This window comes from Orcinus orca, chromosome 13 (assembly GCF_937001465.1).
Source record: "Orcinus orca chromosome 13, mOrcOrc1.1, whole genome shotgun sequence".
Taxonomy (NCBI): Eukaryota; Metazoa; Chordata; class Mammalia; order Artiodactyla; family Delphinidae; genus Orcinus; species Orcinus orca.
In genome coordinates this window covers 27,668,656-27,686,217 of record NC_064571.1, presented here as the reverse complement: position 1 = coordinate 27,686,217, position 17,562 = coordinate 27,668,656, and the positions used below count along the sequence as shown (strand labels likewise).

Sequence of the window (17,562 nt, the reverse complement as noted above, 5' to 3'; positions counted from 1 at the left end):
TCTTGCGTTTTGCATCGGCTTCCGACTCTTGCTGTTTCCTGGGCGAGTCGAAACTCCTAGGAGACCGCGAAGGTCTAACATTTGGGGGCTCGTCCGGGATTCCACTCGCCCCGGACCACAAGAACATCGGGAGTTGGAGGTACCAGGTAAGCTCGAGCTTGATTGTCTGTTTGTCCCTTATTCTTTGTGGGCCATTATCGGAGGAAAGCTGTAAGAATCGGCTTATTATGGAATCTGTATCGGACCTCTGGCTAGGCAGACGTGCTAATAGCCGGCGTCCATGAGCCCTAGGGGACGCCCTGGTGGCTCATCTGGAAGGAGAGGCAAACTCTGTCTCCCCTTCACTCGGTTTCGGCAGTTCCCTTTGTGATAACTGCCATCTGAAGAGGTTTCGGTTTTGAAGCGAGCTCGCGGCGGCCCATACGTATATGTGTTTCGTGGAGTTTTAACTGTTTCTGTATTGTGGTCTATTCTTCTTCTCTGACGGACGACAATGGGACAAACTATGACGACTCCTCTTTCCCTTACCCTAAGCCATTGGACCGAAGTTCGGGCCAGAGCCCATAATTTTTCGGTAGAGGTAAAGAAAGGAAAGTGGCAGACTTTGTGTGCCTCTGAATGGCCAACATTTCAGATAGGATGGCCCCCTGAAGGATCCTATTCATTAGACAAGATTAGGCTGCTGAACTCTAAGATATTTAATATAGGACCCCACGGACATCCAGACCAAGTACCATACGTCTTGGTCTGGGAAGATTTAATTCTCTCCCCACCTCCGTGGGTCCGGCCCTTTGTTTCCTCAACAGGCACGTCCGCGCACACATCAGCAGCGTCAGAGATATTAGCCCTAAAGAAAAACCCCAACACGGAAAAGCTACCCGGCGCCCCAGATCCACCGAAAGCGATTTATCCTGACCCGCAGTCCGATTTGCTTCTTTTGGATTCCCCACCCCCTTATCCTCCGGCCCCAAATCCCCTACCACCTAGAGGACCCCCAGCTCCACTGCCCTCAGCACCAAGGGGACCATCCATGATGGAAGAAGAAAGGGGTCCCTCAGCGGGCACTAGGAGCCGGAGGGCTATCTCCCCGGACTCCACTGCCCTACCTCTTAGAGAATATGGCCCCCCCGATGGCCAAGGGAATAGACCTCTCCAATATTGGCCCTTTTCCTCTGCAGATCTTTATAATTGGAAAATGCATAACCCAACTTTTTCCGAAAATCCACAGGCCCTTACCGCTTTAATAGAATCTCTTGTTTTCTCCCACCAGCCCACATGGGATGATTGTCAGCAGCTGCTTCAGACTCTCCTAACGACTGAGGAGAGGCAACGGGTTCTTTTAGAAGCCAGAAAAAATGTATTAGGTGCCAATGGGCAACCTACCCAGCTGCCTAACGAGATTGATGTTGGTTTCCCACTCGTCAGGCCAAACTGGGATTTCAATGCCCCGGAAGGTAGGGAGCGCCTGAAAATGTATCGCCAGGCTCTGGTGGTGGGTCTCCATGGAGCAGCCAGACGGCCCACTAATTTGGCTAAGGTAAGGGAAGTCACTCAGGGGCCCCAGGAATCACCAACTGTGTTCCTGGAACGTTTAATGGAAGCCTTTAGACGCTTTACCCCTTATGATCCAACTTCGGAGGAACATAGGGCTACTATAGCATTGGCTTTCATAGATCAAGCGGCCCCTGATATTAAAAAAAAATTACAGAGGCTAGATGGCTTGCAGGGATTTTCGCTTCAGGAGTTAGTAAAAGAGGCAGATAAAGTATATAACAAAAGAGAAACAGAGGAAGAGAAGGAAGAAAGAAAGCAGAAAGAGCAGGAAGCCCGTGAAATAAGACGGGATAAGAGACAGGAGAGGAATTTAAGTAAGATACTGGCCACTGTGGTTGGAGGAAGAAATATAGGGGATAGAAATAGGCAGGAAGGGCGAACGGCAGACAGAAGGCGGCCATTAGACAAGGACCAATGTGCCTACTGTAAAGAAAAAGGACATTGGGCGAGAGAATGCCCTAAGAAAAAGAATGGAGGAAGGCCAACCAGAAACAAAATCTTAACATTGGAAGAAGAAGACTAGGAAAGTCAGGGCTCGAACCCTCTCCCCGAGCCCCAGGTAACTCTTAAAGTGGAGGGGGAACCTGTTCAATTTTTGGTGGATACTGGAGCCCAGCACTCCGTCCTTCTCCACTCAAAAGGTCCTATCTCAGCTAAAAGGTCATGGGTATGAGGAGCCACTGGGAATAAACAATATTCATGGACCACACGAAGGACAGTAGATCTTGGGATTGGACGAGTAACCCATTCATTTTTGATTATTCCGGAATGCCCCTATCCTTTGCTGGGAAGAGACTTGCTCTCCAAAGTGGGGGCTCAAATTCACTTCCAACCAGAAGGTCCCACCATAACTGACAATAAGGGAAGATTACTCCAAATATTGACTATGAGATTGGAAGATGAATATAAATTATATGAAAAACCTTCATCTCTACGGGTTAATGTCACAGATTGGGTAACTCGGTTCCCGCAAGCCTGGACAGAAACCGCTGGTATGGGGATGGCTAAAAATCGGCCCCCAGTACTAGTGGAACTCAAGGCAACTGCCACCCCAATAACGGTTCGTCAATACCCCATGAGTAAGGAAGCCAAAGACGGCATCCGTCCTCACATACAGAGGTTGCTGGAATTGGGCATTCTGGTAAGATGTCAATCCACGTGGAATACCCCTCTTTTGCCAGTTAAGAAACCGGGAACTAATGATTACCAACCAGTGCAAGACCTGCGTGAGGTAAATAAACGAGTGGCGGACCTCCACCCCACAGTACCAAATCCTTATAATCTCTTAAGCACTCTTCCGCCCCAACATACATGGTATACTGTTTTGGACCTTAAAGATGCTTTTTTCTGTCTAAGACTTTCTCCCCTCAGCCAGCCTTACTTTGCCTTCGAATGGAAGGACCCAGCATCAGGAATATCTGGCCAACTGACATGGACTTGTTTACCTCAGGAATTTAAGAACTCCCCTACCATCTTCGATGAAGCTCTTCATCAGGACTTAGCGTTATATAGAGAATCAAATCCACAGGTAACGCTACTTCAATATGTTGATGACATCTTATTAGCTGCTGAAACCCAGGAAGATTGTATCAAGGGAACTGAAAAACTGTTAACAGAGCTCAGAACCCTGGGATATAGAGCTTCAGCCAAGAAAGCACAAATATGCCAACAACAGGTCAGTTACCTGGGGTACCTGTTAAAAGGGGGACAAAGATGGCTCACGGAGAGCAGAAAGGATACGGTGGCCCAAATTCCGGCTCCCAAAAACGCCAGGCAGGTTAGAGAATTTTTGGGGATGGCCGGATTCTGTAGACTATGGATTCCAGGGTTTGCCAAGCTGACAGCCCCATTGTACCCCCTAACCAAAAACAGCACTCCTTTCGTTTGGGGCGATAAGGAACAACGGGCTTTTGACCAAATCAAACGAGCTTTACTTTCAGCTCCAGCCCTAGGACTGCCAGATGTAACCAAACCTTTTCATTTATATGTGGCCGAAAATAAGGGCATTGCAAAAGGAGTATTGACTCAGAAATTGGGTCCCTGGAATCCCCCAGGTGCTTATTTGTCAAAAAAAATGGACCCTGTGGTATCAGGATGGCCCACCTGTTTAAAGATAATCGCTGCAGTAGCCGTTCTGGTCAAAGATGCTGACAAACTAACTTTAGGACAAAATCTAACGATAACAGCTCCTCATGCCCTGGAGAATGTAATCCGTCAACCACCGGATAGGTGGCTAACTAATGCCAGGATGACCCATTACCAAACCCTGTTGCTAAACTCAGATCGCATCAAGTTTGCTCCAGCCACAGGACTCAATCCAGCTACCTTGCTACCTGATCCCGATTTAGAAGGCTCCACCATCATCCATGATTGTCAGGAAGTGTTGGCTGCAGCACACGGTAGTAGACCAGATCTGACGGACCTACCCCTTCCTGATGCTGATTTTACTTGGTTTACTGATGGGAGCAGTTTCCTGGAAGGAGGTAAGCGTCGGGCTGGGGCAGCCGTGGTAGACGGAAAACAAGTCATCTGGGCAGCTGCGCTACCACAAGGGACCTCAGCCCAACGAGCTGAATTAATTGCCATGACAAGGGCACTGGAGATGGCAGAGAATAAAAAGGTAAACATCTACACGGACAGTAGATATGCATTTGCTACCGCTCATATCCACGGTACCATCTACCAACAGAGAGGGTTGCTAACCTCAAGTGGCAGAGAAATTAAAAACAAAGACGAAATTGTGGCTCTATTGGTTGCACTTATGCTTCCCACTAAAGTTAGCATCATTCACTGCCCTGGACACCAGAAAGACAATACCCCAATAACTAGGGGTAATAATATGGCTGACAAGGTGGCCCGAGAAATGGCATCGGGAGAAGTCATTTTAGGACTGTCAGATAAAGTTCCTGAAAAACCAGGCAGCGACGAGGAAATCATCCCGACCACAACCAAAGGATCTTTGTCCCCTCAGCAAGCAGAATCCATGTTACCACAGATTCATAGATGGACACACCTGGGGACTAAAAAAATGATATCCCTGTTACATAAAACCGGGTACGGAACCCCTGGATTGACAAAATTAGCTGAACAAATTGTACACGAATGTGTTCCATGTCAACAGGTAAATGCTCACAGGGGAAAACTTGAAACTGGAAAAAGGCTCAGGGGAGACCACCCAGGAACTTACTGGGAGGTGGACTTTACCGAAGTACGTCCTGGAAGGTACGGTAATAAATACCTCCTGGTTTTTATAGATACTTTTTCAGGATGGATAGAAGCCTTCCCAACGAAGAAAGAAACAGCTGCTGTGGTAGCCAAAAAGATCCTAGAAGAAATTTTTCCTCGATTTGGGGCACCAAAGGTAATAGGGTCCGACAATGGTCCGGCCTTCGTCGCCCAGGTAAGTCAGGATGTGGCCAGATATTTGGGGACTGATTGGAAATTACATTGTGCATATAGACCCCAGAGTTCAGGTCAGGTAGAAAGAATGAATAGAACTCTAAAAGAGACCCTAACTAAATTGTCCTTGGAGACTGGCAGTACAGATTGGACGGTGCTCCTTCCTTTAGCCCTGTTCCGGGTTAGGAATACACCTTCCCGGTACCATCTTACTCCTTTTGAGGTGCTATACGGGGCCCCACCTCCCCTTCTCACCTTAGGAGAAGAAATAAAACCAGACTGTCAAAATAACACTGACTTGTATGCTAGGCTATTGGGACTCCAACTGGTCCAAAAGGAGATATGGTCCCAACTCGCCGAGGCCTACCAACCGGGAACACCAGGAGAAACTCATCTTTTCCAAGTCGGAGACTCCGTATACGTCCGTCGGCATCGAACCCAGACGTTGGAACCTCGATGGAAAGGACCATACACCGTCCTCCTCACCACCCCAACGGCCATAAAAGTGGACGGCATCGCTGCCTGGATTCATGCTTCACACGTGAAAGCTGCACCAGCGACGGCATCATCAGGATGGTGGGCCCAAAGAACCGACAACCCGCTCAAACTCAAGCTTCTACGAACCTAAGACTTATAATTTTGATTTTACTGCCTTTATTGACTGTAAGTGATTTTAGCCCTCACCTGCCCCAACGTCTAACTTGGCAGGTAATTTCTCAAACTGGAGGTGTAACTTGGTCCATTAGCCATACTGCACCTCCCTGGACCTGGTGGCCAGACCTTTTTCCTGATGTCTGTAAACTGGCCATAGGAGCTCCCTATTGGGATCTAGAGGGTTATTATGATCAGCATAATGCTCCGTCCGAACTTCTAACTAGAGCTGATTACTCTGGAGAGGGTTGTAAAAATCAGGTCCAAAGAAGTTGGCTCAGAACCCTCTCCTTCTATGTATGCCCCGGGTTCCATCGCCCCCGATCCCTGAATTATAAATGTGGGGGAACTGAAAATTTTTATTGCCAAAACTGGGGATGTGAAACCACAGGAGATACTTATTGGAGACCCACCTCAACTTGGGATTTTATTACAGTAACAGCCAACTATACTCATACTTCTTATAGGGGTCCCCAACCCGTCGCCCCTGAATGTTCAGGATGGTGCCAGCCCCTCAAAATTTCCTTTAGTAATCCTGGAAAAAGGGATAAAGAATGGATAAATGGCCATTCATGGGGCATTAGATTTTACAAGAATGGATATGATTTGGGAATATTGATGACCCTTAAGCTAAAAATTGAGACTCCCGCTCCTGTGTCGATAGGCCCAAACCCTGTACTTGGCCCCCACCGTTACCCCCAAACCCTGTACTTGGCCCCCCCCTGTTACCCCCAGCCCCTAAAAATAACGGGACCTCTGGGCTGAAAGAGACAACGATTAAGCCCGGAACCCGCCAGGATAGAATGCTTTCTTTGGTGCAGGCAGCTTTTACGGTCCTTAATGCTACAAACCCGGAGGCTACAAAATCATGTTGGCTCTGTTATGCTGCCCCTCCCCCTTATTATGATGCTATAGGATATAGTTCTAATTATACTAATGTCAGCTCCCCGGACCATTGTCGATGGAAACAGGAAGGGAACAGTAAATTAACTCTGTCTTCGGTTTTTGGAAATGGTACTTGTGTAGGAACACCTCCCCAGTCCCATCGACACCTTTGTCATGATTTTAGCCTCCCTTCAGGCTCAGGATATCTTGTACCTCCCCAAGATGGATGGTGGGCATGTAACACGGGGCTAACCCCTTGCGTTTCTCTAGAAGTTCTCAACACTTCAGCTGATTTTTGTGTACTAGTGCAATTAGTTCCTAGACTTATCTATCATTCAGATTCGTCCTTTCTGGATGAATACGAGGGAAGAAAAAAGAAAAAGATAACCCTCACGTTGGCCATGCTCCTAGGACTAGGAATAACTGCTGGGATAGGAACAGGAACCACAGCCCTCATACAACAACCCCAGTATTATGCAAGTTTAAGACAGGCTGTAGACATCGACCTTCGAGCATTAGAAAGTTCCATAACTCAACTAAAGGAATCACTCACCTCACTTTCAGAAGTGGTGTTGCAGAATAGAAGAGGCCTAGATTTGCTGTTTCTTAAGGAAGGGGGATTATGCGCCGCTCTAAAAGAAGAATGTTGCTTTTATATTGATCATTCAGGAACCATTACCAAAACCATGGATAAACTCAGGGAACGCTTAGATAAAAGGCAAAGGGAGAGAGAAAACGGAAAAGGATGGTTTCAATCATGGTTTGATAAATCCCCCTGGTTTACCACCTTAATCTCTACTCTGTTGGGACCTCTTATTGTTTTATTGTTGATTTTAACTTTTGGACCATGTATTCTAAATCGCTTGATAGCATTTATTAGAGAACGTATCAGTACTGTACAAGTTCTAATGCTAAGACAACAGTACCAAAGTTTACGAACAGAAGATTGAAATTCCATGATTGGAATCAATAGTCACAAGAAAAAGGGGGAAATGTGGGACTCGAGGGACATTGTTCCAGCTAATGATTAAGAACTCTCCAGACAATAGGGGCTTCTTAGACAATGGGTGAATTTCCAGGATGTCCGGCCCCCTTCCGAGAAGGAGGGAGATAAACAAAATGTAAAAAAGGTATCTGTCAAAGAACCAATCAGGAAGCCTGGGACAGGTTCCCTCTCTGGTCCGAACAGAAGCTAAGAACCTATCATTAAAAATCACAATTGAATCCACACTTTGCATAACAGGAAGTTGAGACCTATAAAAATGCATGTTCACGCCCTGGGGGGGTTCCTTCTTCGACCTCCTGCGTGAGGACCAAGGAACCCCGGTGCACCGGCCTTCAATAAACCTCTAGTGTTTTGCATCGGCTTCCGACTCTTGTTGTTTCCTGGGCGAGTCGAAACTCCTAGGAGACCGCGAAGGTCTAACAGTTGTTTTTGCAATATCTTTTTTTTGACCACACTTGCACACATCGCTATATTGTTTTGGAGAATGGGGTCATCTCTCAGTACATGTTTTATTACCTCATCAAATAATAAAGAAAATGTGACTTTTAAAGTGTAAATATTCCTTTTCTCTAGGAGTTTGTAGCAATTTATTATTATTTTGTTTGTTCATTAATTTTGTCTGAATGTTTCAGATGAAAGCATCATCAATCTTAACAGGGTTTTGGGGGTTGTTTTTAATTCAGTGATATGTTGTACTATTTATTTATCTAAATACCTTTTTCTCTTATATTCTCTCTATCCCTTAGTAGGATATATGTTACTGAGGTTGCATATGCACTTATTTTAAATTCCTAAGCTCCCTTAAAGAAAAGTTTCATATTCATATTTTGCAGGAATGCTATCTTCTCAAACATTACTAAGCATATTTATTAAGTTATTTGTGTTTATTTTCCCATTAATTTCTTTCCTTAATAGATAGTTCTTTCATTAGCTCCAGTTCTTTCATTAGCTCAACTATGTCCAAGTGTTCCTCTTCTATGTTCCCCTCAGATATTTGGTCATTATGGATTTTTCTGTGTAAATTTATAACAGTAGTTAGCATTGATCAATAGTAGTTGTTTAAGTGGCTTCTTTTTATTCACTCAGCACAACACTAAATATTTTTCTTTTCCAAACAGCAGATGCACTTTTACTTTATGTGATTTCTAGCTGTGGTTGTAATTATGAACTTGAGTCTGGTCTGGTTTTTCTGTTGAACAGGAAGAAATAGCCTTTTCTATGGTGATGACCAGAAGTTTTCCTCAGCACACCTCTCAGCTTCTCCTTCCAGCTTCAACACTTTGGGAACCTGCCATACTTGATCTCTTTGGAGACGTATTCTGGGACAAATCCTCTAGATACAGAAAATGTTAAGAGGTAACTGGCACAGAATTAACAGTTAACAGAACTAACAGGACAGTCTTCTCTAGTTTCCCATATATTTCTTGACCTGATGCATTTAAGGACGTTTGAAATCACATTATTTTGAAGTGTCTTAATTTTGCTTATATTGGGCTGTGGAAGTTTCAGATTAGGTTTATCCTCTCAAGGCAATCTGATCTTGTTGGCTCTGTATCCTTCAGAAATAACTGAACAATTGATTCTTACTAGGGACTTTTCTTGGTTTTTCAGGACCTCCAAGTCTTTAACTGTTTATTTACTATATTTTGTGATTTCTATAATCTCAATGGGATTTTTGAAGGAAGAAGAGATTAAAACATGCCCTTAGTCAGCCATTTTGAAACCCCAAGTCTCTCTCTTTTTTTTAGATAATATCACAGTGAGGGAACAGAAAAAACAGTTAATAACAATCAGAGTTTAATACAGAGTATGGTTCTATGAGTTATACATGGACATATAAACAGCAGTTGAAATCTAATACCTATTAGAAGGAAATGCACATTCTTAAATGTGATTATTTTAACTTCATTATGATTAATTTTAATAAAATTACATACAGTTTTCTGGAATCCAGTTTATCATTAATTAAAATGAAAGGTATGATTAATACATCCACATTAAAAGTGTTTTTAAAAATTAAGCAAGAAAAAATACACTAATAAAGTAAATGTGAATTTTATTAGTAAATAAGGAAAGTTAATTGGTTTGAAATAATTAGAAATAGACATATCCTAGATTTAAATTGGGTGTAGAATAGAAATCCCACAGAGAATGTAACTTTAATTCAAAAGGTAATACAGTGAGTTTTACAAATCATAACTTGAGTGTGGGTGGAAAGTCACCTCAGTTTCTTTTTTTGTTTTTGTTCTTTTTTTGCGGTACACGGGCCTCTCACTGTTGTGGCCTCTCCCGTTGCGGAGCACAGGCTCTGGACGCACAGGCTCAGCGGCCATGGCTCACGGGCCCAGCCGCTCCACGGCATGTGGGATCTTCCCGGACCGGGGCACGAACCCGTGTCCCCTGCATCGGCAGGCGGGCTCTCAACCACTGCGCCACCAGGGAAGCCCTCGGTTTCTTTTTAAAGTGTGCATTCCTGGTGCTCATTTCCAAATATCCTAATGAGATTCACAAGAAACTAAATTCCTAACAAGAATCCCCAGGTAATTCTAATGAGAGACACTGTTCCAAGAGAGTATGTACTCATTTTACCACTCAATAAAAGAGCTCAACAGAAATAGTTAATCAGATTTGATAATGCTGCAGCGATACTAACTATGAGAGTAATAGTAATAATAACAATTACAAGAGCAAACAAATAGCTTTATAGTTGTCAGTCTGCTATGAACTTTCTTTTAATGGTTTCTACTAATCCTTATAAAAATCTGAGTTCCAAAAAAAAAAAAAAATCTGAGTTCCTACAAATTAAGTTTATACTTCTGATAAAGAATTTAGTCTAAGAAAAGAGAAGCTATTTGTCTATGTCCTGTAAGTAGCAAGCATCAGCACTCTCTGACAGCAGAGACTTCTCCCATAATCCTCCCTGCTAGACACTTCTATTTAAAATCATAATTTTAATAGTGCAAGTTGAAAACAACATATATTTATATAATTACTATGTACCATGTTAATGTATCACATGACTAATAGAAAGACACCTTTCTGATGTTGATTCTTCCCATACAAGAACAAGGTATTTACTTCCATTAGTCATATCTTTTTTGAAGACTCTCCAAAATGCTTCACTATTTTATCTATTGAATTTCTAAAATGTATTGAATGAGTTATTTCTAAATATGTAAATTTTTGTTCTATTGCAACAGAGTTTTTTTTTTCTTTCTATGATGTTTCTTATCAATTTTTATTAGGAGAAGTAATTTTGGTATATGATTAGATCACCAATTTAACACATTGCTTATTTTAATTTTTTGTTACATTACTAAAATTTTCTAGGTAATGTATCTGTAAATTGTTAAAATTTTATACCACTTATGCCTCTCATATAATCATATGATAATTGAAAAAATGTATATTAATCAAGAACTCTGTCAAGCACTGCATTGAGTGTTGGAGTGAAAAAAACAAAAAGCAAAACCTTGCCTCATTAAACTTACAATTTACTGGTAATCTCAGGCATTTGCCAAATAATCATACAGAAATATAATTCCAAATTGGATAGGTTCCATTAAGAAAATACAGAAAGTTTTTTTTTCAATAAATTTATTATTTTAGTTATTTATTTTTGGCTGCATTGGATATTCGTTGCTGCACACAGGCTTTCTCTCGTTGCACGCAGGCTTTCTGTAGTTGTGGCGAGCGGGGACTACTCTTTGTTGCGGTGCGAGGGTTTCTCATTGCAGTGGCTTCTCTTGTTGTGGAGCACAGGCTCTAGGAACGTGGGCTTCAGTAGTTGTGGCTTGCGGGCTCTAGAACGCAGGCTCAGTAGTTGTGGTCCACAGGTTTATTTGCTCCCCATGTGGGATCTTCCCGAACCACGGCTCAAACCCGTGTCCCCTGTATTGGCAGGCAGACTCTTAACCACTGCGCCACCAGGGAAGCCCAAGAAAATACAGAAAGCTTTTAATGTATGCCACGGGGCATGTGATTAGCAGTTCAGATTTTAGAGAAATGCTGCAGTTAACTAGAAGTGTTACGGAATATTATTTTACATGGGTGGCACTATTTGAAGGCTCCAGGCATGAGGGAAAACAGGGCACAATGGAGAGCCTAGGGCCTGGTGACTGAGGCAGAGACCACAAAGGGGAATGAGATAGGAGAGTGTATTATCTACTGCTGTGTAAGAAATTACCTAATTTTAATGGTTTCTAACAATAAAAATGTATTTTCTAACAGTTTTTGGGAGTCAGGGATCAGAGTGTGACTTAGTTAAGTGCCTTTGTCTAACATCAATACTGAAATTATAGTCCGTAGGCCACCTGGGGCTCTGGTCACACCTATAGACTCAAAGTGAGGAGGGATAAATCCAGTTACAAGTCCATTCATGTGGTTGTTGGCAAGTCTCTGTCCCTTGACACATGAGTCTCCTACAGGGCTGCTCGACAAGGTGGCCTAACATGGTGATCAAATCCAAGAAAGCATGAGAGAAAGCAGCCAAGATGGAAGCCAGTCTTTTTACAGCCTAATCTTGGAAATGACAAGTCACCCCTTCTGCTATTCTATGTTACAAAGGACTCCATAAGTCCAGCCTCCACCACCCACAGCCCCTCCCTCCGCGACCCACACCACCACACACACACATGCACGCTCCATCCTTCCGATCTTCTCCATCTCACTGTCTATTGTTTCTATTCCCAGGGTGACCATAAGCTGGGGCTGAACCATAAAAATCTTCACGTACGCACAAGCTGACAGTGCTTTGCAAAACTCCCATACTGTGCCCTTCTTACTCCCTGTCTGATGACTTCTTTGTTTGAGCTGTTACAGGATCTCTTTTGGCACATTCCTTTGCACAACCTGAAAGTACGTGGGAGTTAATGTCCCAAGGGATAAACTTTGAACAGTAGGATTCAGTAATTTGTGGGTAAATTCAGTCCTATTTATCCCTTCCAATAGAAGGACCCAAAATGAAGCTAGTATGGATTTTTGAGAGTAATCATGGTATTCTGCAATTTGACTTACTTAGTGATAGGCAGTTCAATAATCTATACTTGTATCATCTCTCCCTTCCTCCTTGCCACTTTGTCTTTCACTTCTGCTCCCTAGAAATGAACATAACTCCTCTGCCTCAGGCTCAGCTTTCTGGAAAGACTAAGCTACCAGTTTGTACTTAGAATGCTAATCTTCAAGGTGGAATTTCGGAACTGAATTTTACCCTCAACTGAAAGCAATAAGAACACCATGTAACAGCACAATCACTAAAGATTTTATGTGTCATTTGGATGAGGTATAGGTGGAAGGTGAAGAGTTCAGATTTATAATGGCTAAGGCACTTGAGCAGTATGACAGCAAAAAATAATTATAAGAACTGTGAAGTGGGTTGGCTTTTTATAAACTGCTAACCATAAGAATGTACTGTAAACCGTTGTTATTTTTAACCCAAATTTTAGTATAAAAATATGTGACCTTCAAAAATTAGAAGTTTGCATTCCTATATCCCTTACCTAGAGTTTCCAGGTTTCATTATTTGCTATATATCCTTTATCTCTCACCCTCGGTCTACCTAAACATACACTCACAAAAATACACATTTTGATTACATATTTATCAATTATTTAAAACTAAGTTTCTGATACTTCACACAAATATTTTAGCTTGTATTTCATTTTTTAAAAGATATTTTATCTAACTGTAATGTAATTATCACATCCAGAAAATTTAAGCCTGATATACAAAATGTTCTTTAATATTTATGTCATGTGTTCAATATAACAATTTCCCCCAAATATGCCACTGAATATTTTTCTAGTTGTTTTTATTTCTTAGTTCTGATCCAAGATCTAATAAAAGATCACATATTGAATTTTCTGGTCATCTAGAACAACCCATATTCCTTTTATTTTTATAACGACGTCTTCACAGTTGTGACTGAGAATTATCTTCACTTACTTCCAAATACCAGGAATGAACTTGACTAAGGGCTCCAAATCCACCACTCTGAAATCCAACTCTGTGATAACACTGAGGTCACAGGCTATCTACGGGACTCCTCTTAGAGCTGATGTTGCCAGTAACAATGTCCCTTTATTTTCCATTCTTGATATTGAAATTTTTCATTCTTATAGGAAGCTCTTCTCCCTTTTTTCTTGGTCACTGTAACTAGAAGTTTGTCAATTTTATTGAACTTTTCAAAGAATATGCTTTTATTTGCATTGATTTTTTTTATTTTTCTATTTTCAATTTCATTAATTTCTTCTCCATGCTTTATTACTTCTCTCTACTTGCTTTGGGTTTAGTTTTCTCTATTTTTCTTTAAAAATTTCTTAAGATGGGGCTTCCCTGGTGGCGCAGTGGTTAAGAGTCTGCCTGCCGATGCAGGGGACACGGGTTCATGCCCTGGTCCGGGAAGATCCCACATGCCGTAGAGCGGCTGGGCCCGTGAGCCATGGCCACTGAGCCTGCACGTCCAGAGCCTGTGCTCTGCAACGGGAGAGGCCACAACAGGGAGAGGCGTACCACACACACACAAAAAAAATTCTTAAGATGAAAAATTAAATTATTGATCTGAGTCACTTCTTCTTTCCTAATATAAGTATTCAATACTATGAATGAGCCTGAAAGCACTGCTATAGCTGTATCCCTCATATTTTGATGTGTTGTATTTTTATCTGTATTTCATACAGACTTTTTTCATTGGTTTTAGACTTCCCCTTTAACCCTGGGTTATTTAGAAATGGGATGTTTAATATCTAAAGATTTGAGAATTTTTTAGATTTATTCCTGTTTGACTTATAGCTAAATTCTATTATGCTATTAAAATGTAGCTATGATTTCTACTCTTTTAAATTGTTTGAGATATTTTTATTGGCTTATTTTATGGTCTATCTTGTTGAATATTCATGTCTTCGAAAATAACGTGTATTCTACTGTTGGGTGAATTGTTCTATAAATGTCAATTAGGACTATTTGGTTGATAGTGTTCCAATCTTCTATACTCTTACTGTCTTTCTGCCTATTTGTTCTATCAATTACTGGGAAAGGATTTTTGATGTCTCAATTATAATTTTAGAACTGCCAACTTGTTTTACTAACTTCCATTTTTGTCTCATTTATTTTGATGCTCTGTTATCAGTAATATATATATACATACATTTATGGTCATTATGTCTTATTGGAGAATTGACCCTTAATGATGATATACTGTCCCATTTTATTCTGGATAGTATTCCTTGTTCCAAAGCTGGCTTTTTCTGATATTAACATAGCTATTCAAGGTTTTGGGGGCTATTTTCATGGCATATCTTTCTCCATCTTTTTACTTATCTTTATCAGTATATATTAACTGCATTTCTAATAGACACAGTAGAATTGGATTTGCTGTCTGATCCAATCTGACAATTGCATTCTTAAGAAAGTTATATTTAAGCCATTCATAAGTAACGTGATTATGGATGTCGTTGGATAAAAACTTTACTAAATTGCTAGCTGTTTTGTATTTATTTAATTTATTATATACTCTTGCTCTGCCTTCTTTTGCATTAAACATTATATAGTATATCATTTTACCTCCACTATTGACTTATTACTTATACATCTCTTATAAAGTTTGTAGTAATTTCCTGCTAATTTGAAATATACATTGTTATATTTTTAATGAATATAACTTTAATTAATCAGGTTCTACCCTCAAATTATTGTTTCACCTATCATGTAAGCTCGTTAAAACTGGCCTTAATATACCCTAAGGCCAGTAGTGTCACTGTTCTTTCTGATTAAAACTTTTGTCTTGTGGAAATAAAGAGGAAGCATCAGGATGCATATACTTGTCCCACCCACATGACTGTGTTCCCCTCTCCAGTCTGTATCACCATAGGCACTTCTTAGTTGATTTTTCAGACCCTTTGCTGTGAGAGGCCAATGGGGTTCATGAAGAAAGAGTCCTTCAGGGCATGCAGACTCCTCCAGTTTCTTCAGTGCAGTGTTGTTTCACATGGCATTGCCAGCCTGCAATCATCCTTCTTCAAGTATCTGCTCTTCTAGCATCCTACCAATTTTGTTTTGTTTTGTGTTGTTTTAAGAACGTGTTTTTTTCTGTATATAGCAGTACTATTGTATTATTTGGAACATTAGTCTTCTCTTAGATGTCACTTTCTAAGAAAGACAACTTCACATCTGACTCTGACAAACTGTAAATTCTTAAGTATGTATTACCTGCTTGAATTGTCACGTAATAGTAAATGTTACACTGAAAATATTTTATGATGAAAGAGCTTTGGAATAAAATACCCTTGGAATATTGTAAACAAAGTTTTAACATATTAAACAGGGAAATTTTTAAACAGAAGTACTTAGTAAGTTTCTCACAACTTGACATAACCTTAAATACATACGTTACTTAGAATGATTACTTCTATCATAGAACAGTCCTATGCTGAGATCTATACCATTATTGAAATAGCTGAAAATTAATGTGTTATTGGGAGATATATAGCCAGGTGTATATTCACATTGTCAGTATGCTTTATAATAAATGCTCAAGGACTTAAAATTATTATAGCTAAGTGATTTGCCCTTGACATTCAGGGATTACTGTTATGTATTTTGATTCTTGTATTTTATATAATAGTAAGTTCATTTGGTTCAGAGCCCTAAATGTTTCCAAATGACTACAATTTTTTCAATGCCAGCAGTTTGGAAAATAATTGCTTTGAATCTCATTTTTTTTTTATTACCCATCATCTACACTATGCCACCCGGACAAGAGAACAGTGAAGTAAAAACACATTTTTGATTTTTTTGTTACATTACAAAGTCTTCCCATTAACGTATATTGATATGGAGTTTTTTTAAGTGCAAGGACTAAGATCACTGAAAGTACAAAATAACATGCCTTAAATTTTGTTGTTTCTGGTAGATAGGCTCTGCTATAGAAATGCTGATTTGAAGGATAGTCACAAAAAGTCACAAAATCAGATATGTAAATTTTACATGAATTAGAATATATTAGCTCAAATTTAACTTAATCCTAATTTTAGAAAAGCTACAGAACTTAACAGATAGTCAAGTTAAAAGCTTATTATAATTTGTGATAAGACAAAAGATCATATATTCATACCATTCCACACTTCACAATATATAGGGCGTGGAATTTCTAACACTCTTGATGTCTTTGGCTTAATCCCATAAAGTTAACATTAAAAACTTCAATATTTTTTGAGAAAGATTAACAATTTAAACAAATATTACATATGGTTTAGGATTTACTAAATGAAAATTGAAATTCCATTCTGAAATTTAGTGATTATTGATTTCTTCAATCCACATAAAATTAATTTCAGGACACCAAGGCACAGTTCAGTCAGATGAGCACAAATTTCCTTATTTTCTCTGTTCAATGTTAGACAAGAAATATTCAAATATAAACCATACTATCCTCTGTCTGATGATAGTGTGTCAGATGCAATGGTGTTCATCAACCCAATCTATTCAGCCCCACTGTTTTCCTAGTCTTCTTTCATCTAAGGAAAGCAATGTAGCATGGTTCCAACAATTAGATGGAAACAAGTCACTGAGTTGAGCTTTTGGGAATGTTTTGAAGAATGGTTAGGCTCCATAGGCAGGCAGTTATGCTTTTGCCCTTAGGTACTTTATGTTTTTTCCACTCTTCTTCTTTATGCTTGGAATAATGGCAGGTTGTTAGAAGATTATCAACCATACTATGAATGGGAGAATGGAATCCACATGCTAAAAATGGTGAAGCAGGAAGATAGAATGTACCTGGGCCTTCAATGGCATTGGTCAGAAGCTGCATGTTTAAGAAAAACTTATAACAGAAACAAAACAACTAAGAGAGAAGAGGAAGATGAGAGAGAATGAGAGAGAGAGAGAGAGAGACTCAGAATGAAGAATGTTCTTTTATGTTTTTCTCCCTTGTTTGTACTCTTTCTTTGAAAAAGAAAACCATCATAGGATAAAGTGCTAAAAACGTTCTCACTATTTACTTAGTTAACTTATTCAATATGCTTTCCAGAAGAAAAAAAATCATTACATGAAGTGGTTGACAGAATTGTAAA

The 17,562-nt window shown here is 40.3% G+C and overlaps 3 protein-coding genes across 18 annotated transcripts in view; 2 read left to right on the top strand and 1 right to left on the bottom strand.

Moving 5' to 3' along the window:
• Positions 1-17,562, bottom strand: part of LOC117199207 (uncharacterized) — a 1,082,321-nt gene that overhangs the window by 686,577 nt on the left and 378,182 nt on the right. The gene's annotated exons all lie outside the window — the stretch shown is intronic.
• The window catches only part of LOC125960839 (uncharacterized), a 254,745-nt gene that overhangs the window by 35,116 nt on the left and 202,067 nt on the right, over positions 1-17,562 (top strand). The window lies entirely within an intron of this gene.
• On the top strand, positions 358-6,241 carry LOC125960841 (uncharacterized). Its single transcript, XM_049696126.1, is given in 1 exon segment — positions 358-6,241. A coding segment is annotated over 1 exon segment (5,088 nt). The 5' UTR covers positions 358-493; the 3' UTR covers positions 5,582-6,241.